The 27876-nt window shown below is 40.3% G+C and overlaps 1 protein-coding gene across 1 annotated transcript in view; it reads right to left on the bottom strand.

Moving 5' to 3' along the window:
* RELN (reelin) overlaps positions 1-27876 on the bottom strand; it is a 320676-nt gene that overhangs the window by 32672 nt on the left and 260128 nt on the right. Inside the window, exons 33-47 of the mRNA XM_010581098.1 lie at positions 25775-25933; positions 23719-23907; positions 23224-23497; positions 21662-21802; positions 21389-21566; positions 19830-19914; positions 16451-16633; positions 14815-14986; positions 14630-14732; positions 11878-12107; positions 8922-9142; positions 7768-7915; positions 4181-4439; positions 2667-2916; positions 78-246 (exon numbers count right to left, since the gene is read on the bottom strand). Of these exons, the coding sequence (XP_010579400.1) occupies positions 78-246; positions 2667-2916; positions 4181-4439; positions 7768-7915; positions 8922-9142; positions 11878-12107; positions 14630-14732; positions 14815-14986; positions 16451-16633; positions 19830-19914; positions 21389-21566; positions 21662-21802; positions 23224-23497; positions 23719-23907; positions 25775-25933 (2761 nt within the window). The remainder of the gene's footprint in view (positions 1-77; positions 247-2666; positions 2917-4180; positions 4440-7767; positions 7916-8921; positions 9143-11877; positions 12108-14629; positions 14733-14814; positions 14987-16450; positions 16634-19829; positions 19915-21388; positions 21567-21661; positions 21803-23223; positions 23498-23718; positions 23908-25774; positions 25934-27876) is intronic.

The raw sequence follows: 27876 nt of genomic DNA, 5'->3' as shown, positions 1-27876 counted from the left end.
TTAACACTGTAATGTATCATGCCTCAATACACAGTTATGCATTTAGATTTATTCCGCAGAAAACCAGAGAGAGATACCTAGTATAGGGAGGCAGAGGCAAAGTAACCCGGGTCCATTTGTTGAAAGTGTCCGAAATGAGAATCCTCTGGAGATGGTACTTGTTGCATTCCACGTTAGTGGGAAGACAGTCTCTCAAAATCGGGTGCCAGGTCAGCCCAAGGTCCACTGAATATTCCAGTTCAATAGCTAAGGGTGGAAATATGGTTAGTTACATAATTCAGAGACTTACATCCATAGGTCTACAATAAACTGGTAACCCCAGAGAGCGTTAGTCCCAAGTCTATGCTGACAAAATAACCACTCAAAATTTTTCAAACCCTTTTGTCAGTAGCACAAAGCTACCCCCTTCGGTGGCAGTGCTGTATATGTTACATGTTGCTGAGCAGGTATAGCTCACGAGAAGGCTGCGGTACCCCTCCACATCCACCACCTAACTCAAGGGACTGCAGGTGCAAAGACAAAGTCATCTATCAAGTTGCCAGGGTTAAGTCAAGCCAATTTCTGTAGCTGCAGTGTGCAAGAGAGTGATGTGACAGCATCATGACCAGCAACTTTTTTTGTTTTTCAGGCTGAAGGATGAGATTCAGCCGGACATAATTGTTGTGTAAGGCAGAACAACACTCAAATTCAAACTTTTGGCTCTGTCACAAGATGGTTTACTCACTCTTCCATCCCCCTCCAGATCAGCTCATTTCATTATCCAGCATAAACAATTTTAAATTGAGTTTGTTAGTCAGTGAGCTTGTTTTCATTCAAACACAGTCTAGCCATATTGAACTAATGTATTAATTTCTCAGCAAAAATCACCAATTTCATTGTTTTGATGTTTATGGCTTATAAACTTTTATTATGAAAAATGAAGGTTAGTCAAGCTCACTAAGTACTTCAAGTTAAACTTTTATACAGCCATTAAAAAGTAAATAATAATAGGCACAGAACTGTAACTTGAAGTAAATGTTCCAGCTGCCAGGCATTCTGGCTGTGTAAAACATGGAGCGTGGTTGCACTGACAGGGGTGATAAATCTGCTATCTTTTCAGATTAGTACAGACCCATTTCTTCTACCCTCATGCACAGAGAATGACCCTTAATCACCCAGTCGGTCCTACTTGATGTCTACACACAGAAGACAGTGCTATAGAAATACAAGGAGAAGTGGTTACAAACAAGGGTAAGTGAGTTTTTAGTGTTAAATCTCTGTCACTAAAATGAAATGCTTTGCTCATCATGACTGAAAGCATGATTAGGTAGTGTCCTGCCTAATTTAACACTAAGTTAAGATAACGGTAAGTTTAGTAGACAAAGAAACAAAAAAAGAATGACCTGTTTCTTTGCTAGTATATAGCTAAGCTGCCAAAACACTTTTAAACTTAGCAGAGATGACCTTAGGATGCCGCAGTCTTTTTAATAACAAAAGGAAAAAATACTGTTAAGCATGTGAATAAGATATCTCAGTTACTTCCATTGACTTCAGAACAGCAAAATCAGAGAAGCAACTTCTGGGACTTCATGTAAAATCTTCTTCCATTTTGTCGTGGTTTAACCCCAGCCAGGAACTAAGCTCCACACAGCTGCTCACTCACTCCCCCCCCCGCCCCAGTGGGATGGGGGAGAGAATCAGGGAAAAAAAAGTAAAACTTGTGGGTTGAGATAAGAACAGGACACATTTTTATGCAGAATTCTAGAGAATATTCAGCAGCTCAGTGAATTAACACATGCTACATGCTGCAACAGATTGTATTCTCCTCCTCATAAAAAAAATCTATACCCCAAACCCCTATGCTAAAAGAATGTAATTTAAGATGTACAAACAAGCATTCAAAAGCTAGGAAGACCTACTTCTTGTGCATCTTAAAATTCACATAATGAACCAATTTTTAATTTCTGTGTGATACGTATTGAGTGCAGAGCATGTTTTTGTTTATATGTGTATGTGTGTATATATATATACACACACATATAAAAGCATGCTCTGCACTGAATACACATCATATGGGAAAAAAAGAAGCTAGGCAATTAAAAATTGCATCATTTGTATATATACACATATATGTGCATATATTTATGCATGCATTTATACATACATATATATATATACACATGTTTATTATTTCATATGGATGATACAAATTTTTGCAGTTGATGCTGACTTAGCGTGTGCCAGATATATGCTGATATAAATGATTTCTCAGTTATACAGGTGCAAGTGAGGTCTGAACTGAGACTTACTTCACGAAAAATGCAAAACCACAAAGCAAGAAACATATCCTGGGAACACCCAGCTGCTTATTATTAGAACCACAAGATCACCCCAAGCAGTGGATACCATATACTGGCAAATGGATTTGAGTAAGAAAGACAGCTGTTAGTTTTTTCTTAAGTGAACTGAACCGCAACTTAAGTGCTCAGAGGGAATAATGTACTTTAGTTTATCTTAGACTTCAGACCCCTAGAATAAAAAAGATGGTATTACAATTTCTAACAGAAACATGCAGCTTGCTTTTGTTTCTCAGTTCTCATTATGATGAATAATGGAACCAGAAAACAAGCGAACTTTCCTGTAGAGGAGAGGAAGAGGAAGGTCAGGAATTACTACGAAGTGATTACCATAACAGGAGTCTGTGACAGAGCAGGATGCTGCAAAATCTATTTGCAAGAAAGAGTCTTCATTGACAACAATGTCAGTGGTGACAACATAGCGGGTGCTAGCTTTCTCAATGAACACTAGAGCATCCCCAGTAGAGCCACAGACTGGCATCTTTGTTCCACCAGGATGGAGTAGCCACTTTCTACTATCCAGTGTGGTGAAATCATCTTCTAATACTGTATTGCCAGAGATGTTTCCTCCAATAAGAATCTGAAATATTAGGAAAGGAATTGTTATTGAAAAGAAAAAAATGTCTAGAAGTTTTCACAAATATACACATGACATAGCATCCTGGAGGAGGAAGAGATTTACCGATCTATGCATATATATTCTGCTGGTCCAAAATGGACAAATTTACTTTGTAAAGAGTTTAGGTTATGAGGAAGGGGAATATCTTTTTCCTATAAAGGGGTCCTAAAGAGATCAGCTCAGCTATACAAATCTAAAGTTTAGGGAGGTAAACTCCATCCTGGATGAAGTAAAACTGCTCACAAAAATAAATGGTGGTAGGTGCAAAGTGATTACACTGTCTTTTTTCCTACTGACTGTTCAGCTCTACTATAATCTGGTGCACTACTATCAGATTGCATCTGCTGATAGAACTGGGGAAGCAGGCTCTGTTTTGCCACTGACTGTAAGACGTCAGCATTTTACTATTCATCAGCAAGCAAGGTAGAATTAATCTTCATTTGTTACTCTGAATTCAGTTTCTGATTGTTCTGAACTAATATAACTACATTCAATGAAGATAATAGGAATGAAAGAATGAGGATTTTTTCATTTTTAAATGGAGGGATGGGAAGTAAAATTTTGTAACCATATCATTAAACATGGCTGGGAGTTCAGTTTCTGGCTTTCTCCTAAGGACCTGAACTATTTCCTTTAAAAAAAACATTCATAAATATTGAAGTAAGTTGAACTTGGAGAGCCCAATAACATGACTTAGAGACCAATCACTTTAGTGGGGTTTCTTGAAATTTATACCAAGTCATACAAAGCAACACAATAATCTTTATAGAAGCAAATCCCAAATATGAAACAAAACCTTGTTTTCAAATTTAGAAGATGGATATAGATTGACATTTTTAATATTTTTTTCTATTACATTCTACCAAGCCAGTCACATATTTGGATAGATTTTAAATGAAGTTTTTTGAAGTTTAAACTCAGACTTGCATGTTGCATGGTAAGGCCTTCTGCAATGTGAACCTGAGGCTCTACCCATATATAAAAGACTTCCCTAGCTCCAAAATGGGAGTTCAGTACCCTGCATGGAAGGGTGCTTTAAAAACACAAGATTAGCAAACAGTAATTGTGCTCTATTATTTTGCTAGATTACTATAATTCTGGAATATCCTTATACAAAGCATTCTTGCTTGACCCAGTGAAATGACATACACAAACAAACAGGAAATATTAAGACTGAAAACAGTCTAGAGTTGTATTAAAAAAACCAACCCAGAGGTTTCCTTACCTGGTCGATTACCCAGGGACTGTAGAAATGCCCGTTCTCAGATGGTTGCCACCAGCGAAGCCGAGTGGAGCTGGAACGGGCCTTCAAGGGAATTTCCAGGGCAACGTATCGTCCCACGTTGCTGGAGTTACTGAAGAGGAACTCCTGGAGAAGGCTCCACGTCAGGCCCCCGTTGAGTGAATACTGCAGCAGCACAGGCTGGCTCCTGGGGTCTGGCACCCCCTTGCCACATCCCAGTCTCATGAAGAACTGCACAAATCTAACAGAGGGAGCAATTACTGGAAAGATTTCTTTTCTGCAACATCCTAGATAACCAACTAGAGAGACTTGGAGTTTGTCTATTGACTAGCCCCGTGATTTCCTGCTGTAAGAGTCAGCTTTAGGAGATCTTATGCTTTCCTTTATAAAGCCTCCAGAATAGAAGTAGACAGACAGGTGGGACGACAAAAATTCATTTTGTCTGTGTGGTAGTTTGCCAGGCAGAAGAGGCTGAACGAAGCTGGTCATTTATGTTTTGAGCTTTTGTCTGCACAGCAGGTGGTATTGCAAATATCAGAAACGTAATTCTGGGTGAAATTCTTATCTTGTAGCCCACGAGTACAGATTTTAGTGGCAGAAAAGCAATGGTGCCCTAAGTAGATCATAATTTGCTATGAATTTGCTGAAATGCTTAAATTCAAAATAAGCATCCTGGTTTTCCATTGGCATAAACCAGAGAAAATCTGGACAGGAGAACAAAGCACTTTTCATTTTCAGGGATCATTTTGTCCATTTAGGCAGCCTGGGAAATTTGTCTAAATCACATCGCTTAAACGTGCTGGCTTCCCTGAAGCCAGCCCAAGCCACCCAGGGACACCAGCGCTTTCATCCCCTATTTAATTGGCTTCTCCAAAGCAGCACAATAGACTCATATCAAACTGCGAAATTCTTCCCATTAGCTGATGCTCATAAATAGCTCTACTATGCACTTGGAGTGGAAGGAACTGCTGCTGTAATGATATTTACCTATTGGACTCGCAGGGATATTACAAGTATTAATTCATGTTTGCACAGCTTTTGCACAGCTTTAGAGTGTTGTATCTGTTCTAATTATTATTACATTAGTGCTGCCTGGCTCACTGTTAAATGAAACGGTGCAAAAGAAGTTTTATATCAAAAGTCTTGCTCTGGTTTGATCTGCAGGTAGATCCGCTGAGAGTGGAGGCTGCAGAGGTGCTGGGCAGACAAAGCTTCAATAAAACACCAGACCCGCAAGTCAATTAATTCTAGTCCTCACTGTGACTCATGGTTTCTCTTGCTACTGTATATAACTTCCTTCGCTATAGATTATATCCAACTCCACATCCCAGACATAACATATTGCTTGTGCTGTAAAGGAGCACTGGGGACCCTCATGGATCAACATATCAACTGTAATGGCTTGGATTCACTGCTGGCAAGTCTTTGTGCCTCCTCAGATTTACTCTGACATTCACCACATAATTCAAAGGAAATAAACCCAGGTGACCTTGTCTCTGTAGAATCTGCTCTCTGTGGATTGCTATTCTTTTATCCGAATTTTTACTACTATAATAATAACCCACTCAAATATAGGTAACGTAACATCTAGCAGATTAAAAAGTTAGTAATTTTAAATATCTCTCTTCTCATCCCACAGATATTTTGCAAAGCTTCTGCCTGTTTTGAAATGGAAAAGCAAAGTTTTTTGTAGATCTAGTAACACTAAAATGTGTGGATATTCTTCTAGTAATTCAGAATTGAAAAGGATTTGATCAGGTGTGATACCTAAAATATGCTGTCCCTACTGATATTTCATGCTGTGCAGCTTCAGCTACTGGCATCACCATGATGGTGATACACTGTCCCCTGTGTTAAATTCTTTAAAATGTAGATATCATGGGAGGGGACAGTGGATTGCAGAGTCCACTTGCAATCCCCGAGTGCTGAGCGGGGCTTGCAGCACCAACAGCACTGTTTGCCTCTGTACTTCAGGAGATCTCCTTGGAAGAAAAGGGGAGGTTTTAAGGTGACTACTGAGTCTAGTACCCTTTAAAAGATCCATTAGAAACGCTGGTTCTCATAATTCCTGCCATAAATTGAAACGTCTCCCCAGATCTGTTGTGCTTTGCAGGTGGCCAACAGAGTCAGCCTGGAAATTAAGAAAATCCCACTGCAATTACTTTAGGTTGCTAAAGAGCAGCCCCCAGCAACGCCGCTGCTGTCTGCCTTGCTGTTCAGAATAGAGCATACAGTTATTTGTTAATAACTGTTACTTTTCATCAGCGTATACAAGAAATTAAACGTACTGCTTTGTTTTCCTTTTACTAAGACAGAAGTCATTGATGTCCATATAACACCTTGAGGTCAATATATGCAAATCCAGCTACAGACTATCATGGAGAAGAGATAAATGACAGTTCTTTGAACATGAGCAGTAAGAAAAACATGTCATTTAGACTAATGGAGCAACTTACAAGATCTCTTGTATCTTTTGTTAAACAATCTTTTAATTTCAGAACGGTATAGGAAATCAAATTAGTGCAGAGAATTGATGTTTGTGTTTACCAAGTTCTGAAAAAAGTTTGCTGTAAGGAATCTTACAAATTCAGTACAGGGATCTTTAATATTACACCTCACTGAGGGTTAGCTAGTTGCTGATCTAAAAAATATAATGGTTAGAAATTAGGTCATCCGGCCATGAGGCTCTGCAATTAAACCATAATTTAAAGCTTCAATGCTAATGAAGACAAGCCAAAAAGAGATGAAGTGCCTATTAAAGTGTTTCCCACAGAACATCAGAGAAGAGTAGGGTGTTTACAAGAGATCAGTAGAGAAAAGTCCCAGAGAAAATGCAATCTCTCTGAAGTAATAATATAAGGATATAAGCTAAGATATTGAATAAATTAGAAAATTATGGCTATTTGTTAGCATGCATGCAATTAGAATGTGGTTTAATTTGTATTAGTGTAAATTTTTTTAATGTGGCTTGCTTAGCATGTCTCACTCATCAGGTATCTCCTCTGCAGGCTGTAATGATACAACAGAATCTCTAAATACACTAAAAATATTTGTTTTTCAATTGCTGTGCTCAGTGTAGCTGATGACAGCTTGCTGGGAATTTCTCAGTGAATTATTGGAAAGAAATGTGCACAATAAGAAGGAAGTAAGCTTCAGAAATGAAAGAATTATGAGATGATGAATGTGAGAATTACACTGGCAGCAGATACTCCTGTTTCAGCAATGGTTCATAATACAACAAACTGTAAGACAAGCAGAGCATGTGACGTGCAATTTATTTCTCATGTTATGCATTTAAGAAATAAAAACTTGCATAAACTACTGAAGGTGTGGCATCAGATCCTGGAGTTCTTATTCAAGGAAAAAAGTATCATTTAAATGGTTAATCCCATTAAAGTTCAAGTTAAATTTAATTTAAAATGGTAACAGTGGTTAAAATGGAATATTTGCTAGAGTAAAGACCACAGAATATATCAGCTTGCCTTTACCACAGAACTACCACATATGTATTATTCTTCAGTATATTATTTCTTCAGTGAAATCCTGAAAGAACTTTGAAATTGTGTTACCTTGCTTGTGACAAATCTAGGTCTCGAGTCATCAGCATACGTAAGCCTTCTTCATTAAAGAAAAGGTTGTTTCCTCCAGACATGATACCACATTTCCTTGATGGCTTTCCACCACTTACAAGCAGGAACCTATCTGACTCCAGCTGACCTGAATACAAAGTAAATACATATTTATGATTTACTCTAAAGCGCTCCTACTGCAAGAGTACTATTTCCAGAGGAGGAGAGCTAAATTAAACATCACATGCAGAGTGAACAAATATGTAGTATTTCCGATGCAATGTTTTCTAGAAGACTGCCATGAATCAAAATAAAATAAACAAAATAAACACAGAAGTATGAAGTTTGGGTCATAGTCTCCAGTTATTCACAGGATTTTCTACTTTTCTTCATTTTCTTTCAAAGATAACAACAAAGTACCCAGGTCTGTAAAAGAAACTTTGAGTGCCATGTGGTAGCATGCAAGCAAGGGCTGGCAAAATTGAAAATGAACAGCAGCACCTATGAAGGGCTGAGTTTGGTTTACAGGTGCTGCTTTATTCAAAACATGCTTTTCTTGCCATGCTTGCTAGCAGGGGAAACCTCGAGGTGGTTTTAGAGTTGTGTGTGTGGATGCTGTATGTACCTAGGCACGCATGAGGCTTTGGGTTCCCTCCTGGCACTGCTCGCTTGGGGTCTGCTGTGCCTGCCAAGCAGTGGCCCTCACCACTGAGACACATGGTCTGCTCTGAAATGATGTTTGCCATATTAAGGCCACTTAGATTTCCCTTGTAGTGAGAAACCACACAACCTTAAAGCCCTCCATTGTTTGCCTCGCTTGCATGCATTCTGTCTGTGCTGAAGTCAAACTACCATCAAACTGCCATTTTCTTCTAAAATTATTTTCTACATGCAGTTTCAGGAAATTCTGTTTTGGTGAAGATTTTAACAACTTCACAAAGAGTCAAACGCTCCACACCAGACAACTGATAGCCATCAGACATTCACAAACCATGCTTGAGAATGACATCTAAACTACTTCGTTTATGTGAATACCTCCACAGCACAAATTACATTCAGAAGCATGCAGCAGTGAGGAAGACTTTGCTGTTTTATCCCCTGAGTGCTGGGTTTCACTAAGACAGGCAGAATTCAGACACCCCCCAAAGAGATACCTTCAAAATCATCCTTAAGGAAGTCGGAGTTCTTGGTACTTATTTTGCAGGTTGGCCCAGAGTACCCGGGGTCACAGATGCACTTTGTGCCATTGATACAGCTGCCGTGCCCATTGCACATCTCCTCGCACTGCGGGCCGATGTACACGTTGTCAATGGCCCAAGTCACTGGCTGGGATCCAGCAGGGTAAAATCCTTGGTACCATCTGAACCTTGCCAACCTGAAAAAGGCATAAAGTGTACTTACTTTAAATAACAGTTCCATCTTTTCTGTATTCCATATATACACCAAACTACGCATATATATAGTATTTTTTCTGTTGGAACTGGCTTGATAAATAGCTATATCTAATTCCTTCAGTACCTCATGCATCTTTATGTTGACGTTTAACCCAAGTATGGACAGAAATAAAAATAACATTATTCATTAGTTGTAATACCAAAACTGAATGATGGACTTGAAAATGGGATTTGAAATCTAACCACTCTTCTCTTCATCGTTCATGGGGAGGATGAATGGCCATCATCTGATGGATTTTCTTCTGCTTTGGCGTACAGTGTCTGGGTCAGACTGGGCTACTTTCACCCTCTCCTGGAGAGTGAAATCCTACTTAACGCTGCCACCCTGCCCCCAGGGAGACCACCTGTGGAGCTGGGGTGGTAGGATCTCACCCTCAATTATGTGGAAAGAAGACATGATCTGCCATGTCACCAGGTATTCAGCTTGCTTTCGGGTGGCTTAATCTTAAACCAGACTGATATTGCAAGTTGTTAATCTAAACTATATTTTCCTTTGGGTGCTGCCCTGTCATTTTTAATTCACCTCCTAAGTGCTACTCACATCAATGCTGCATATAAAGAGGAACGGACTGGGGAAGGAGGGAAAACAAACTGAAATGGGGAAAAACACTTGAGAGACTAATTTTATTCCCAATTGAGAAAATGTTTTAAAGGAGGAAGGAAACCAGAAGAGCGAGAAGGGAAAAGCACTTAATTGCCTTGCATGTTTAATGTGCCTTATTAGAGATATCCAAGTGCAGCAGGTGAATCAATAGCACTGGTAGCTGATGAGTTTTTTTGGTCTTGATTTGCTAAAAAGGAATTTTTGTGAGGGGATTCAGGTGATAAGGGATAGCTGATGGGTGGGGATACTACTAAGAGTTTCAAGAAAGCTACCCGAGAACCGGAGTCCTGCTGGAAGTCAAAAACATTTTAGTGCACCCTGAGGTGAAGGACACAAGTGTGAGGCTGGAGGTGTTGTAAGCTCCTCTTCACAGGAGATCTCTGCCCCAGGGGCTGGATTCATCCCACCCCTGAGGCACGTCAGGTCCTTCTCTGGCAAGGGTTAAGCGTGACTTGTGTCTGAAGCAGAGAGTGAAATACCGGTCTTGCTGAAGTCAGTAGGGGTTTCTTCACCGGCTGACCAGGCTCTGGGCTTTTCCTTCAGGACATAAGTGGACTACTAAGTTACAGCTGTCTGCTGAGAACATATGTTAATTTCTAAAATAACATATGTAGTGGAAGTAACTGAAAATGTCTTCATCTTCATTTAAATATAATCACTTGACACTTTGGGGAACAAAAGGCTGGGTTGTTTTTATAATTACGCAAGGAGTCAGGTTTGGAGTTTTCTTCTTGTTATTCCAGTGGATTCTGGTGGAGAAAATCCCCCTTCAGCCCTCTGGCCCAAGAATTTCATGGCACCGAATGCTCCATGGAAGCTGCTCTGTGTTGCTGGGTTTGGCAGGCTATCAGCAATTGGCTTCTGGCCTCGCATGTTGGGCCAGGAATAGGAGGGAAGGCAGGTGAACAGGATAGCAACAGTCAGGAACAGAGGACTAAAAATACCTGGAAGGCTTAACTGAGTTAGGAGTCTGCACAGTCAAAATTTTCATTTGGAGGGATGTATTGGTAGTTGGGTAAAGGGTCAAATGAAATTCTTTTGGGCAAAACCAGAAGGACAAATGAGCTGCTGCAAGAGATGGTTACCTATTCCATGCTTGAAACGTTAACTGTCATAAACCAGAAAATTCACATTTAAAATTTAAACATTTTCTTAAATTATTAAAGATCCAGGCTTTCCAAACTTGGTTCTCATCTCTTATACAGGTCTTTTGATATTTTCAGAGGCACATATAGGGCTGCTTATTCAGTAGAGGGCCCACTGCATGCAGTAGTTTCATACTCAGTCTCATAGTTGCATAGCTCATTTTCATTCATACATGCTACAGTTTCATCCTTAATGATGTGTTTTTTTACAAAAACTGAGTTGATGCTAGAAGACAGTTTTCCCTGAAAAAGTAAACAGTACTGTTTTGTACTTTGAAAAGTTACATATTATTATGCCTGCTAGCACATACTGTTTTTCTATGCTATGTATCTATTATCTTCCAATCTGGTTTGTTCCACAAACTTCAAGTTTCTGAGTGACTGCAGCAGTTAATTTCTCAGAATCAGAGAACTTTACAGCTACAAGAGACCTTGAGTATTTAGATCAGTCCATTTCCTTACATTGAAGTAGAATCAAGTTTATATAAGCTCACATTTTACTGCATTTTCAAATGGATCTCCAGTTTCATGCAAGAATATCCCTGATGAATTCAAATGGCTAATGCACTGCAGTAAAGAACATTCAAAGCAGTTTAAGGACAGTCAGCTCTGGATTAATTTTACCAGGCAACACACTTTCATAAAAATGTCACCGGTTAGATATTTGGATAAATAGGAAATTATCTGTGGTTATTCTGCATTAGTGTTAGGCCCAGCATATTTTTGGGAATCACCTGAACACTAACTAACATTCGGGACAAAAAGCAGAGAAAAATTGGTCATCAGGTCTGCTCTAGTGCCACAGTTCTTATGCACCACTCTTGCGCTGGGAGAACATTTTGGTTGGAAAACAGAAATAAAAACAAACCAACAAGCAGCTGGGCAGGAATAGGAGCTGGACACTTACCCACAGAGGTGCAGTTTTCCAAAGTGAATGACCTCCCTTCTCCAGCCCTGGGTGGTGCCTGCGTAGTAAGTGCTACTTGGGTGATGCTCAGTGGAGCACAGGGAGCTGAGGTGGCTGCTGCTGCTGTAGCACAAGGGGAGCAGCAGGTGCCAGGTTGCCCCCAGATCTCGTGAGAACTCCAGCTTTACTGGGTCAGCAGAGGAGCTATCAGTGGTGCAGCCAATATTGATCTGGAGGCCAAGACATGAAATGCAGAGAATGACACAGGGCAGGCTGTGGGACTCCTAATCACTCCTTGTCTTAGTCAGCCTCCCCCATTTGGTATGGTATTTATTTAGCCCACGAAAATGGTGATTTGGGAACTCATTTAACAACTGGGGTGATGCACTCAGAACATGAACATGAACTCTTGCACATTGCCCTACCAGTACATGGGCATACCGCACTCTGGCTTATCATAAAATGAATGTAATATGAAATCCCCAACTACTTCTACTAAGAGAAAACCATAAAGTTAATTAGACAAAATCCCAAAGGAGAGTTGCTAACATTGCTGGAGCAAATGCATGAGCTCTTGCAGTCTGCTGGCAGGTACTGAAGTAATCACAGCACAAAAAAAAAGTGCATTTTTAAAGCCAGAAATATTAAAACAAAATGTGCAAACATAAACTTTTTATTAATTGCTGAGTTGCACTGTGGTCCTCTTTTATGTTACACTTCCAAAAAAACCCACCCTTATGCCACAGATTGTGTGCTGTATCACTTCAATATGCTCTTCAGCTTTCATACTCTCTACCCATTTGCTCATGTATAGCAGCAAAGCCCTAGGAGACAGCATTAAAAGAGTATCATAGCTGGATTGGATTTAGATTCACTGTCACACCAAAACATAGTTTGGCAGTGTCAAACTTCTCATGGTGTTCTTACAAGTTTCCTGATGTAGAGAACAGTAGAAAAGGCAGAAAACTAACATGCACAACCATTCTACTACCAAAGAAAACATAAAATGATGTTTTGTACAGAATCTGAGACCTCTTAAGACATATTTTCTCCATGCACCCAGTGCAAATTAGTCTGCTTTTCTTTCACACTGATATTAAGATGTTCTTTTAGTTTCCAATTGGTTATATAAAAGAAGAATTAGTTCCCTTACAGGGTGACTATCATATAAAATAAGATGTACTATACTTACCATGCAATAAATAAAAACCCATTGCTGATGTAATACAAAGCCTGTACTAGAACTATGAAATATTTTGGGGTTTTTACTTATCTTTGTAATAGAAAATAAGTGTCTTTCTAACATGCTGCTCTGTAATGAAAATCTATTTATTTCTAAAATGCAGTAATACTTAGAACTGTGCATGAATGTTGAAAACGTATCCTACATCGAATTTCCTTCATCACTGCTCAGCGCACATGCATCCCATCAACCTACATTTGACTAGAAGGGTTGTCTACTCATCTGGAAGCTTAGAGAAATGCTTGACCCAATATAGGTTTTGACTCTTGAGACATAGAAAGAAACTCTACTGCATTATGCATAACTTCTTCATTTATACTAACGTCCTCAAAAACGTGAGCTGAAAACAATGTTCTGACCACATATGGGAGTAAGAATGTAGATTTTATGAGGTTAATGCTCTGAAGACTTATGAATGTCTTAAAGTGACCTCAAACATTTTTGTTCTACAGGCTGTAATCTATATTTTAAAACAGAAAATGGTTTGCATTCAATAATTTATAAATTAGTTGCATGACAAACTGAAGCGTGCATGAGTACACAGCTAAACCTAGTTTTCTTGGAAAACCCTTAGTATAATTTTAGAAATTGTTTATAAACTGGTATCATTTGCTGTTTAACGCTACAGCATGCTACATCTTTGTTAAAAGCAGCCTGGTAATTGTGGCATGGCAATTTACATGAAAGATTCTTTTACAATTTCTCGATTACAATATAATGACCCCTCTAAACTAATACATACTAGGCTAAATGGTTACTCCCCTCAGTAGCTGCCCTAGCCAATGCACAGTTTAGATTTTAGGATAAACCAGAAACACAGTTTAATTTAGACTATGTGTTGTCATTGGGGTACCTGTTTACACTGACTATATGAGAAGCAAAAAAAATATGCTCCTTATTCATGAGGTTTAGATAACTCCCTAAGGTGGGATGAATTCAGGCCATCATGGCCAAAGAACAGCTTCCTCTAGGGTGTCTATGAAAGCATGGGTAGAAGCAAAAGGAAAGCAGAACCTTGGCTCTCTGAGAAAGTACAACAGTGAAGTTAAGCCAGCAGGTAGGAAAAATTAATTTCTAGTGTCACAGATGAAGTCATAGCTTTCCACTGGGTCAGCTCATGGAAATGCTGCACACTTAGCCTGAGCAGGCTGTGAAGTGGCAATATGGACCCTCATTATATTTTGCTCATCGTCTTGTCTGCCAGTGGTGACTCTCCAACTCGTAGGACATGGACTTTAATGCTATCCGTGCAAGTATACAGGCATGGACAAAGTAGTAATTTAGGCAAGAAAGCAGAAGACTTTGAGGCAGAAATTTCCCTTATCTGTGTAGAAAAAGCTTCATGATACACCTACATGAGGGAAAGTAATATCAAAGCAATTACAAGGGAGATTAGACAGGCTTCTCTTCTTGGCAAACCTAACAGCTCAGCAAATACACCAAAGAGCAGAACCTGAAAGAACAGAACTCTCCAAGCAAAAGGCAAAATAACTTTCTGAGGACAAGTACCTCAAATTGGATTATAGTGTTTTCATTTACACTCAGGTCCCTTGTTGTAATGGAGTGTTCTCCAACTTCATTTGAAACAAATACCATAGCCGAATCTTCTTCCCTGTAAAAAAAAGAAAGGAGTACTTTAGACTCAGTTTATTACACAGTCACTTCTTTCTAATTTATTGCTGAGAGATGCTTACGGAGCTCCTTTAGATGAATATGGGCAATAAAGCCCAATGTTTCCACCAGGATAGAAAAACCAGTTGTCCTCTTTGGGACCGAAGTCAAATGTATCCAAAAGGATCATGGGATTCTTTAGGTTATTTCCATCAATAATGAAGTCATCAATAATCCAGATTTCTTCTTTTTTGCCTAGAAAGAAAAGCAGAACATTCCTATTAAGACCTAATACTACTATTATTAGAGAGAAGAACAGTAGCCAGTATTTATGGATTACATGGAGAAAAGGGTGCTAAAAGCGTGGCTTCACTATTTTCATTTTCCATGAAAATGCAAATGGGAGATATAAAATTTTCTTTTTTCCATGAAAATAGTCCCCATACTGGTCTGCAGCCTGACCCTACAGAATTAACTTTTATTCCTCTAAAATTTATAGAAGTCACAGCAAACTGAAGAGTGAAAAACCTGTGTTGAACAATTATCTTCTGTTAAAATCACATTTACTTTGAAACTGTAGCATCAATGTCTTCTTTAATTAAGAATCATCTAAATGAGAAGTTGCTGTACAGCTCAAGCAGCCTGAAAGGATGATTTCATTCTACACCTTTTTCCTTGCACTCAGCAGCCTGTGTTTACCTGGCAAGAGCTCTTCAAGAGAGAAGGCAACTCTGAGTGACCTTCTCTCCAATGGATTATGAATTCAAATATGTTGAAAAACTGGTGATTTCAAACTGGAAAGGAAGGATTAGATTGCCAGATCTTTTGTGTAACTGTTTTTTTAATCTATCTAAAAGCCTTTGTGTTGATTGGAGAAAGTTCAAGGCTTCTTTTAAATAAAATTACTACTTAAGGATAACGTCTGCAAGAAAAGTTTAGTTAAATGTATTAGGCAGGACCCACCAGAAGAATGAACTGGAACTGGATTCTTAGGACTGGATTTCAATTTGATTTTTTGTTAGAGGTGTGCTAGGCATTTGCCTGCATGGAATAAATTGTTGCTGTATCACTGTCTCTAAATGATTGCTGGAATTCTTTAGAGCCCTTAATGTCAGCTCCTGCTAAGAGATGTGCTCAAAGTAACTGAGAGCAGAGGAGAGCTTTCTTCAGCTGGCACATCTTCTGTAATCAGGAGGAATGAGCTGCGTTCCTCTTGTGGTTTTCTACAGTTCTTTACAATTTAATCAAAAGATTAACTGCTCACTATATACTCTTTCTAGATGGGTTTTTAATGCCTAGTTAATTCTGAGCAAGGTAGGCCCAGTTCCCATTTACACTTGGGACACTTTTGTATAATTGGAGCATTCTAATGGGGCCTTAGTGTAAACGAGAATCAGATCCATTAAAAATAATGAGAAGAACCTGACTGAAGTTAACTTTATTGGTGTTGCTTGATCTCCCAGTCCCTCCAGGACCAAAGCTGATAGTCCTCTGCACACAGTCAAGGGGTATTAAGTTAAGGTACTTTCACTCTAGACCATACAGTGGCTTTACAAAAACAGTAAACATAATCCTGCGATAATTTTAATTGAAGGAGTTCAAATATAAGAAAACATGATTTAAGAGTGTCTATTATTGTTGAGTTCAAAAATCTAGCCTCCTACAGATGCTTAGCTGTGCAAGTGTAGACCTGGAGTCCCACAGGTGTCTCTTCCTTACCGTTGTTGTAAGGTTGCCAGAGCCTGAACCGCGTTGCATTGCTTTGGGCTGCATAGGGCAGAGGAACATTAATAAAGAGGACATCTGTAGTCTGTGTGAAGTAAAACTCATCTATCAGGTGCCAAGTGATGCCACCGTTGACAGAATATTGCAGCAGGATGGAATGAGACCTCTCAGGGGTGCCTGGAGCAGAGAGCACATGCATTTACATTCATTATAATCTGGTTTTAAAAAGCACTAGCTCAAAAACACTTCTTCAAGTGTAAATACAGTTAGGTTACTCTGACACCTATTACAGAGTATGGGCTTCCTTTAACAACAACTTAAGCTGTTGAGACATTACATGTGTATTGTACATATACGTGTTCCTGTGCTTTCCCTTGCTTGAGTGTCTGCAAAATGCTAATAAATTAGGGGCTAAATTTACATTGCTGTTCATTACATGTATGGTCACTGTCCTCGTTTTGGCTGATAGAGTTAATTTTCTTTCTAGTAGCTGATATAGTGTTATGTTTTGGATTCAGTATGAGAAGAATGTTGATAACACACTGATGTTTTCAGTTGTTGCTAAGTAGTGTTTAGACTAAGTCCAGGATTTTTCAGCTTCTCATGCCCAGCCAGCAAGAAGGCTGGAGGGGCACAAGCAGTTGGGAGGGGACACAGCCAGGACAGCTGACCCAAACTGGCCAAAGGGATATTCCATACCATGTGACGTCATGCCCAGTGTGTAAACTGGGGGGAGTTGACCGGGGGGGCGGATTGCTGCTCGGGAACTAACTGGGTATTGGTCAGCGAGTGGTGAGCAATTGCATTGTGCATCACTTGGTTTGAGTGTTCCGATTCTTTTATTATTATTGTTATTGTTATTATTATTTTCCTTTCTGTCCATTAAACTGTCTTTATCTCAACCCATGAGTTTTACTTTTTTTCCGATTCTCTCTTCCATCCTGCTGGGTGTGGGGGAAATGAGTGAGCGGCTGTGTGGTGCTTAGTTGCTGGCTGGGGTTAAACCACGACAGTCACAGTTAATTACTTAGATGAGAAGCTATCTCAGTGTTATGATTTTTTAGATTAGAATAAACCAGCTCCTTCTACCACAGACATTTTTCAGTAATTCAATATTTATTTGTTTGTTTTTCCCAGGTACCAGGCATTATCATCACCTTCTGCAGCACCCACAGATAAAGACACCATCCTTATCCTCACAAATTTATAGTCTATGGCTCCGACAGCAGACACTGATACGAGCACATTCATGCCCAGAAATCATATAATTGATGGAAAGCACTGAGGATCTTTATTAGCATGTTTTAACAACAACAAAAAAAGCAATATTCTGTGCTTTAAGCTAGGCCTAAAAATCAGTGCTAGAACTGAGAGTAAAATTTGCATTTTCTGACCACCAATTCCTCCTTTTTCTACTTAAAGCTTTAAAGAGTCAATAAAGGCTGTTTACAGCCCTAGCTGTTAACACATGCTGATTAAAGACCAGCACTTGCACTTGATGCTGGTTACCCTACACAAGCTCCATTCCCAGTGTATGTTTGGTCTGTGCCTGACTTGCTGACTAGGAACATCAGCATCTGAGTGACGGTATCTCTGAGCTGAGTTCTCACTCAGACAAATTTACACTCTCTACTCCCTTCGTATTGTGGCACAGTGATGGCACGTCCCCAAAAACTCAGTCTGAGGGCAGGAACTAGCAGCAGAAAAGGACTAAGGGACAGTTTCTTCATCCCTGCCTCACTATGCATTACTGTGCAAGTTTCTCCCATGTTCTGTTCTTAAATTAACCAAATTTGCTGAAGCCAAAGTGCCTGATGTGCACACTCCCCCTCCACTCTGCTCCAGCGCAAAGTCTCCAACCACTGCATGTGGAACAGAGCAGGGAGGAGGTATTTGCAGACAGGAGCTGATTTCAGCTTATCTGTGGCAATTAACAGTAAACAACACACTGCTCTTAATGCTTAGAGCTAGAGATGTGCCCAGCTGTGTTGATTTGCATCCAATATTAGGGAGCTTGTTGGGACTAAGTCCTGGATCCAGGCCTAGGGCTAGCAAGCCATATATATTTAATGAGAAAAGATTTGTCCTGGAGTTTCACTGCTTTACCTCTTGTGGGTCAAGTGTCAAAACCCAGCCTTGAGCCTTTGGCTATTCCTGCCTTTCAGAATGATGTTTTTACTCATCATATTTTTTAATATTTTGGCAAGGATCATATGTAGAAATATTTTCAAGGCATAGTTCTGTAAAAGAAGTCTTCACAAAGATTGTGCTTTTAAACATGAAATATTGGGCATGTTATTGTTTTGGGGCATGTTATGTTTCTGGCTGTTACTGTTTTCTCTCTTTTCCATAAGTACTTAAACAATAGTAATAAATAGCCAAGTAGATATGATTAAATGCCTATTAAAGAGGTACATTTTTACTTGCCCATACAGACATTTGGCTAAGATATTTATTTAGGAAGAATGAGGTGGTTCAAAACTATTTTCATGCTGTCCTTTGGCAAATGGCAAGTCAGTTAGGGTCCAGTCCCAGAGTGCTGAGCTTCCCGCAGAAGCTATGAACGTCTTCCACCTTCCATCAAAGGGAGAGGAGTTTTTGCATGTTGAGGGTTCAGACTGGAAGTGCTGGTTCTACAAGCAATGCTGGGAAAAACTTCTGAAATTGCCTGGTAGTGACTCAAACCCTCAACCAGGTTATTGGGTCTCCACCATGTCACTTCTGACTTGGATAAAATTATTTTGCAAAGCCAGAGATGGCAGGACTTGGAGCAGGGTAAGACTGAATCATTGGCTTGAAAATACTTGTACTAGAGAAACTATCTCAAGCTTGTTACACCAACGTGTAAACTTGGCTTGCAAAGCCTATTCTTCATACACAATTAAATAGAATTATGGAGTTTTAGTCATTTCTAAGATACCTACTAGGAAGTCAAATGGTAAGAGCTTTTAATGCAGTGGACTGAAGCTTGAAAATTAAAAACCCTATAGTTCACTATCAGTCCCTTAAGTAATCTACTATAGGCCCCATTTTATGACTTAAAAAACTGATAAATTCATTTTTTTCCCAACATACTGCAAAATCTCTAAAAAATCTTAAGCTATTTTGTTTCTCTTCTGCTCAAAGACTGTACTAGCTGTGCTGGTTTTGATACCACTACAGTTTACTTTTTTCTTAGGAACTGCACAGACAGCCATGTAGGCTGGTAGCAAGGTAGGGATGATGCAGAATCCTAAACAAATTCTGACATTATCTACCATAAACTGATGAACATGTACACTGAAGTTGAAAATGTAAATCCATCTTCTTTTCTGTGATGCTAGTATGTATGAATAAAGCTAGAGAAGTGATAGGAAATCAACAGTGATCTTACCTTTGGCAATAAATTTAAATGAAAATTGGATGTACACGGTATTAGTGCAATCTAGATCTCTTGAAACCAGCATTCTCAGTCCTTCCTGCAAATACAGAATATATAGTGTGAATCTCAGTTCCCACTATTGAAGATGCTCTGCAGCTTACTGTTGTCTGGACGTTGTCTGTTACTGACTGCTGGTGGCAGCGAGAGAGACAGTTCTTTGCTCTACACCTTCTCCCAGGCAGATAATGAGGACAGTGATAGCCTTGGCAAAGTGAGCCATAGTAAAGGAAAGGGCTAGGTATAAGTGTGTGTCACTACCAGAGGCACAGCTACGTGATCAGGTACAGACACAGGCACAGCTCATTCAGTTCATGCTCTGAACCACTGGGATGTGAGCTGATCTGCAAGCTCTGACTTACTCAGATATTGAGTCCAAGCTAGTATACTAATTTTTTGGGCAAATTGTATAGTAGCCAAGGACCCTAATTTCCAGGCAGGAAGACTCCTCTCTAGGAGCTCTTTTCCGTGCCTCAAAAAATATTTTGTACAAATATCCTCTTCTGGGGCAACCTCTTGACTTAGAGCAGTAATGAAAGGGAGCAGACAGGAAACCTCATTGTGAACCCTAAGGTCCTGTCCATCTCTACAGATGAGCTCAGTGTTGTGTGGATCCTGGGGCCAGAGCCAGTCCCTGTTCTGCAGAGATCTGGCAAACCACCTCTAAGAGCTTCCCTCTTTCTCAGACCCATTCCCCCAGGGGAACAACCAGCAGGAACAACCAATTAAAGTTTTAGACAATTTGCATCCTGTGATTTGTGATTTAAATGATGTAAAGAGTTGAACTGGAACCCAGGTTTTGCAAAGAAATATTTCTAAAGAATTCATTTCTACACCAAACATTATTAAACTTTGCATTTTTGGGGCACCTGAATTCACAGTGTCAAATGAAGACTCATGTGTGAGCTTAAAATTTGTGTGCTTATGTGAACAAAAGTCTTTTTATTATGTGTTTTGTTGAAGAACTGAGAAGTTCAGAAAATATGATATTTCCTGGCCTTTTTTAACCTGTAATTAACAAAAAAAATTCTTAAAGAGCTAGAAAACTTCAAAACGATAGAATTAAGTAAAACACAGGCTAACTACACAAACACTGATTACACAGACTACAGTGCTGACTAATTTGTATTATTCAAAATACTCAAAAGCCATTCAGGGGATTTCAAGACACAAACTCAGTTGATTGTAATGTGTACCATATTTCCAAATCACTCATTTGGCCTCAGGAATCTCAGCCGCAGAGTTTCATTCTTTTCCTTTGGTGGTTAAGGAGGAATTTATACCACAAATGAAAGTAATAGCTAACAAACAAATTAAACCCATTTGTTCATAAGAAACAACTGTGACAAACATGGTGCATATTTAGGGCAGAAAAAGACAAGAAAAATGAAAATGTCAAATTCTAGCCTAAAGACTTTGACATAAACATATGGGGGGGAAACAACAAAAAATTTACATTCTGTTTTTAAGTCTACTGGTTTTTGTTCAATTTTTCAGTGTAAGTAATCTCTGACCCCTTTAAAAATGAGAGCTGTTCCAGACTTGATGGTGTCACCATTCAGGTTTCCCCTCTCAGCACCGTAGACCTCAGGCCAAAGGTCTGGATGCAAGTTACCATTGAAATCATCCTTCAGGACAGACGGCAGAGGAATGACAGGGACACAGTACGGACCACCAAAGCCTCTGTCACACCTAACAACAAATTGGGAGGAAAAGGTGTTATCCATCTGGCTTAGATAAAACACAACATCCTTTCGATGAAGCAGGTTAAGCAGGTTGCTACTTACACACAATGACCTGCATCACAGATGCCGTGGCCTGAGCACATCCAGGGGCACCCTGTAGCCAGGACCACATTATCAATAGCCCAAGAATCAACACCAGAAGCATAGTTGTACTGAATCCATCTGAACCGTGTTCTGGGAGAGCTAGAAAAAAACAGAGTAAATGTATTTCAGGCTTCAAAATGTCTGCTCCACAAAGTGCTAAATAATAAAGAAAATGCCATAGACTTTAGGAGAAGAAAAGCATATTAATAAGCATGACTCCCTGTATTTGGAAAAGATTAATATTCCAGTTGAAACTGGAAGTTTCAATTTCTCAGGTTAGTTTTTAGGCAAAATTCCAGCAGACTCTAAAGGAAGGTGCTCAAAGTGAAAACGAAGAAAGTCAACATTGCTGCAACTCTTGCTGGTCAGCAAAGTGGTTGAGCAGAAACTATTGGCTACATTAGAATTCCACAGCTCCATGTGTTGCTAGCAGAGTTAAAACAATATAATCGCTTCAATAAAGTAAGAAGTAATGAAAGTTCATTTTTACTAAGTGTTGTGTAAGGAAAAAACGATTACATATTTTCATATATATAACAACGTATGAGTATATATGTACAAACATGCACATGCATACACACTGCTGTGATTGTCGACTGCCTTGTCACATGAGGAAAGTATTTTGGGAACAAAAATCTATCAAAATCCTATGGGTTAGATAATCTTCCATTTGTTCAGGCAGGAAATGTGCTGTGGACAACGCACAGAGAATTGCCCTCAGACTTTGACAGGATCAGGTTATCATTATATTTGTGAAGAAGATTCTTTGGAAGAAGATGTGTGGTCCTCTGGAGTGAACTATGGAATTAGAAACTAAGATGTGAACCCCAGTACTAGTTCATTTACTGTGTGCCCATTTTTACCACTGTGTTTTCTTGGTGGTGAAATTTGCAGAGGCAATGTGCAGGGTGCTTTGAAGAATTACAGAACTATTCAGAATAATGGTAAGCAATATCATAATCATCTGTTATTTCTAAACCAGTGCACGGTTTTATTCAGAGACGGATGCCAGCATATCTGCCACATCCATTTACAACCGTGTGATATCATTAGGAAGCAGGCGGAACTCTCTTCCCAGTCAAAAGGGCAGAGGTGGCACATCCAGTAACATGTGTTTTGACTTGCTGGATGCCATAACTAACATGCCTAAATGTTGGATGACAACTTACGTGCAATGACAGAAAATACTTTTATATGAAAGGATGGCTCAGGGCATTAATTTTTGCTTCTTATTGGGTAAATGTTAGAAAAGCTTGGTGTAGCATTCCTGTTCTTGCTGTCATAGATTATAGGCAAGACTTAAGAATTCACTCATCCAAAGGTGTTACTTCCTTAAGTTCCTGCAGTTCACACTATATCTGATGTAATATTTTGAAGTGAAATTTAAAATTCCGATGGCGTGACAACATACATTGAATAATTTAAAAGACATGCAGAAAACTCCCAAGCTGGGGGATGTTTGCTCAAATTAGATCAGCAAAATCTGTATCATGCTAAACAGCCAGAAGAACAGTGCTCACTTGGTTGAGGGTGGGAGGTAGACTGTAATTCTCTTCCAGTTTTGGAATCTTTCTGAAGTGTAGATGGAGCTCTCCGTGTAGTGCTGACAGCCGATGGTTGGAGGGACGCACTCCTCTGTCACCAGGTGCCAGTCTCTCCCATTGTTTAAAGAATACTGCAGGTGAATGCTATGGGAATTGCTGTATGGCTTGCTGCAACCCATGCTCAGCTCAAACTGCAAGAAAGTGGACGCTGATACGTGGAAGTCCCAAGTCTCCGCATAACGAGGTTTTCCTAAGAAAAGAGAAAAGCAGACAAAAAAAAGTATACCTTATGCATATGCTTTCAGTAGTCATTCAAATGTTATCTGTATTTTCACCTTTTTTCAGCCTTCTCTTTCCTGCAGATTACTATATACCTGATTTTTTCTATAGCTCCCATCTTGTAAAACCTTGACCCATAAATAATTTGTAAAATAGACTCGTACAAATGTAGCAATGTTTGGTGACACATACCAGTGTTTTCACTGAACATCAGAGCTGTATCCATAGACAGGCAGTCGATGTCTACTTGACCTCCTTGTATTCTGTACCAGCTTGCTTGTAAATCCACAGTTCCATCAAATTTATCCTGGAAGCCAGTCTGAGAGCTGTCATTCATCCCAATAAGGACATCATCCAAAGCCCACTGAGCTGAATGCTTCCCTATAAAAAGCAGAACGGGCAGGTTAGTGGAGTCTCTGTAAGTTATTTTTTATGCCCATATCCTGTGTTCACCCAGTGAGCACTGCTCAGTCATGTAGACTGAGCACTGTTAAACAAGACTAAGTCATGGCTCAAGGATGAACCTGGAGTATGTTTCTATTTTGGATAAACACAGGTATTTCCCTCTTCATTTCTCAAGCTTCAGTGCCTTCATCATCATACGCTCTTCCTGTGTTTGAATGAGACACTCCCTGAGCCTCTGGATTGGGGATTTTCATTTTATGGGTCAAAACCTTCCTGCAGTTCCCCACAGCTAAATCAAAAAGGCCTCTGTCTAGTTCCCAAAGTACCTTTTGTATGGAAGAGGATAGTACACAAAGGAAAATGCTGAAGGCTCTTGATATAGATGATATTCATAGAAGTGCTCTTCACTTTCTCCTTCCTGAAAACCTCTCTTTTCTTGCTCTCTAGCCTACAGGCATCTCAGTCTTGGCAATAAATTGTAAGCTCGCAGCAATGTGCCAGGACTTTTGTCTTGCCACTATGAGGAATGTGGGTCATGGCTGATAGGGCCACTCTGCACTGAGTTATGGCAGACAGAGGACAGTCTACGAAGGAGTTAATATCTGTAATGAGGAGTGGTTGTCATCTATGGGCACTGGTATGGAAGGTGGTATTTCAACCTCCAGTCATAAACTCTCCCTCTTACTAGGAGCCACAGGACTGCCTTCAGGTGGTCTTAGAGTGAATGCTCTCAGCCAGGACAGATGTCATCTAGGTGCCCACAGAGCAAGCAGCCACAGGCAGGACACAGGTAGGGAGCAATGGGTCTGACATTGTGCCATTCACCAGTGCAAATGATCGTGGCAGAACAAGGGTCTGTGGTGCACAGCATTTTTCCCAAATGAACTGGCTGCTTAACTAAATCACATCCCTCTTGCTTTGCCTACTCTCTTGTCTAGTGAGGACAATTAACTCCAGCACCTACATTGTAAGAAAATGTACGAATAAAAAGCAGCCATCAAAATGATAGATTATATCCAAGAAGCTGCATACCATAATTACCTGAATGTAAGCTGTGTGCTTTTCTCCCCAGGGAATTGCTGTTAAAATGTACTCTGCTGTATTTCTGAATATGACCTTATATTTCCTGCAGGGATCCAGGAGCTGCTGTCTTGCACAAAGGCAAGACACTTAATCAGGACACATTTAATAGTGGTAGCATGCCCCCATGCAAGCTGGTAGCTCTCACAGCGGCTGTAGGTATCAGTCAGCATTAGGGATTTACTTTCAGCTGAGGATGTGGGAAGTGGCTGAGTGGGCTTTGGAAGTGCAGCAGAAGGCAGGGGAGTGGGGAGCAGGGTGCTGGGACACCAGAAATGGCAGGGGATGGGGGTCCTGTTTTGCAGTGTGGAGATATTAAAATAGTGAGAAGGGAGCCACCAGGTAGGTGGATTCAAGGCCAAGTTATGCCTCCTCTTCCAAAACAGAGAAAAAATGAGATAAAGTGTGCAAGCCATTTTGCATCCCAGGTCACTCTATACTCAGGTAAATCCTCTAATCTTATTTAGGCTTTTCTGTGTAATATTGTTTTCCTCTCCCCTTTGTTATGTCTCAGCATCTTTGGTTTAAATTTAGCTCTTACACAATTTTACTCTTAGCCCACTATTCCACTTGTTGCTGTAAATAAAATCATGTCTGTAGTGTGACTGAGGAAAGCCTAAATATGTTCTTACAGCACCCAACTGTTCACCATACTGTATTTTTTGGCAAGCTGAGGTTTCTGCAGAACACGTCCACACTGAGAAGCATTGACATGTGGGTCATGTAAAGCTGCTTAATGAATTTTTAGGATGGTGTTGCTTACCATGTTGTGGCTGCCACCAGCGGAAAGCGGTGGCAGGGGTTTTGGCCTCCCGAGGTAAGTCTATCGAAACAACTTGGGGTTCCAGGTACGACATGAAGTCCAGCTCTCGCAGCAAATGCCAAGTGATCCCGTTGTCATTTGTGTATTGAACAATAAGCCCTATATTTAAAATTAAGAAAGACAGTTAGTCTGACTGTACAGAGCAAAGGGGGACAACTCTTCAGCCTGTGCTCAGGAGCTGCCAACCTCCGTTCAGTGCACGTGACTTTTGGCATCTCCCCATCCCTTTTGGCATCTCCTGGTCCAGGAGCATTCTGTGGACGAAGTCCTACTGCAAAGATGATGTGGGCTCACCAGCTGCTTGTCTTCACCAAACTCAAAGGATCAAATCTTTTACTACCTTGGTGAAACTAACGATTGTACCACAGAAACGATAGGAATAATGTGACATTCTTCATATATTCAGTATTTATTTCATGTTGGGTATCCTTGCATTTTGTGTGGGACACTGAGTTGTAATTCTGATAGCTGGGCTCCCAATATGGGTAGTTCACAATGCTCATGCTACCTATGCAAGTTCACAGCATCCTTAAAAGTTAATTATCATAGTATTTAGATAATTTAAGATAGTCTTGGTATCTATCACACAGTATGGCAAATACTAGGACATAGCAGAATTGTGAAGTCACTTATGAGCTCATCAAAGGGGATAATACAAGAAAGAAGCACTTAAGTATATTTCTTCTCTTAAAACTCTTCTATACTGGATTATGTTCAAAGAAAGGATTTTCTTGTGTCTTATACTGGTGCAAATGAGAGAAGAATCAAACCCTCACTGTAATCTGTGCTGAAAGATGACAGTTCTGAGTCAGTATCAATGTAAGTGCCACACATCAGGAAACAGCCCACTGATGTTAAATGATTTACACTGAGAGGAAAATGAAGTTTTCTCATCTACCAGATGTCAGTGGTTTGTCTTCATTGAAAGGTGACATTATAATGGGGGTCTGCTACAGGCCACCCGACCAGGAAGACTGAGCAGATGAGGCCCTCTATAGACAGGTAGGAGCAGCCTCATGTTCACAAGCCCTGGTCCTCATGGCGGACTTCAACCACCCCGATATCTGTTGGAGCGATGACACGGCAGGGCATAAGCAATCCAGAAGGTTCCTGGAATGTATTGGTGATAACTTCCTTCTCCAAGTGATGGAGGAGCCAATAAGGAGAGGTGCTATTCTGGACCTTGTTCTCACCAACAAGGAGGGGCTGGTGGGGAATGTGGAGCTCAAGGGCAGCCTTGGCTGCAGTGACTGTGAAATGGTGGAGTTCAAGATCCTTAGGGCAGTGAGGAGGCTGCACAGGAAGCTCGCTACCCTGGACTTCAGGAGAGCAGACTTTGGCCTCTTCAGGGATCTGCTTGGTAGAGTACCATGGGATACAGCCCTGGAGGGGAGAAGGGCCCAAGCAAGCTGGTTAATAGTCAAGGATCACCTCCTCCAAGCTCAGGAGTGATGCATCCCAACAAAGAGGAAGTCAGGCAAAAACACCAGGAGGCCTGTGTGGATGAACAAGGAGCTCCTGGACAAACTCTGACACAAAAAGGAAGCCTACAGAGAGCGGAAGCAAGGACAGGTAGCCTGGGAGGAATACAGAGAAATTGTCCAAGCAGCCAGGGATCAGGTTAGGAAAGCCAAAGCCCTGATAAAATTAAATCTGGCCAGGGATGTCAAGGGAAACAAGAAAAGCTTCTATAGGTACATCAGTGATAAAAGGAAGACTAGGGAAAATGTGGGACCTCTCCAGAAGGAAACAGGAGGCCTGGTTACCTGGGACATGGAGAAGGCTGAAGTACCCAACAACTTTTTTGCCTCAGTCTTCACCAGCAAGTGCTCCAGCCATACCACCCAAGTTGCAGAAGGCAAGGGCAGGGACTGGGAGAGTGAAGAACTGCCCACTATAGGAGGGGATCGGGTTTGAGACCATCTAAGGAACCTGAAGGTGCACAAGTCCACGCGACCTGATGAGATGCATCCACAGGTCCTGAGGGAACTTGCAGATGAAGCAGCTAACTCACTATTCATCATATTTGAGAAGTTGTGGCA

This window comes from Haliaeetus leucocephalus, unplaced genomic scaffold, assembly GCF_000737465.1.
Source record: "Haliaeetus leucocephalus isolate CR32 unplaced genomic scaffold, Haliaeetus_leucocephalus-4.0 Scaffold751, whole genome shotgun sequence".
In the NCBI taxonomy this organism is placed as follows: Eukaryota; Metazoa; Chordata; class Aves; order Accipitriformes; family Accipitridae; genus Haliaeetus; species Haliaeetus leucocephalus.
This window is presented reverse-complemented; position numbering and strand designations above follow the sequence as displayed.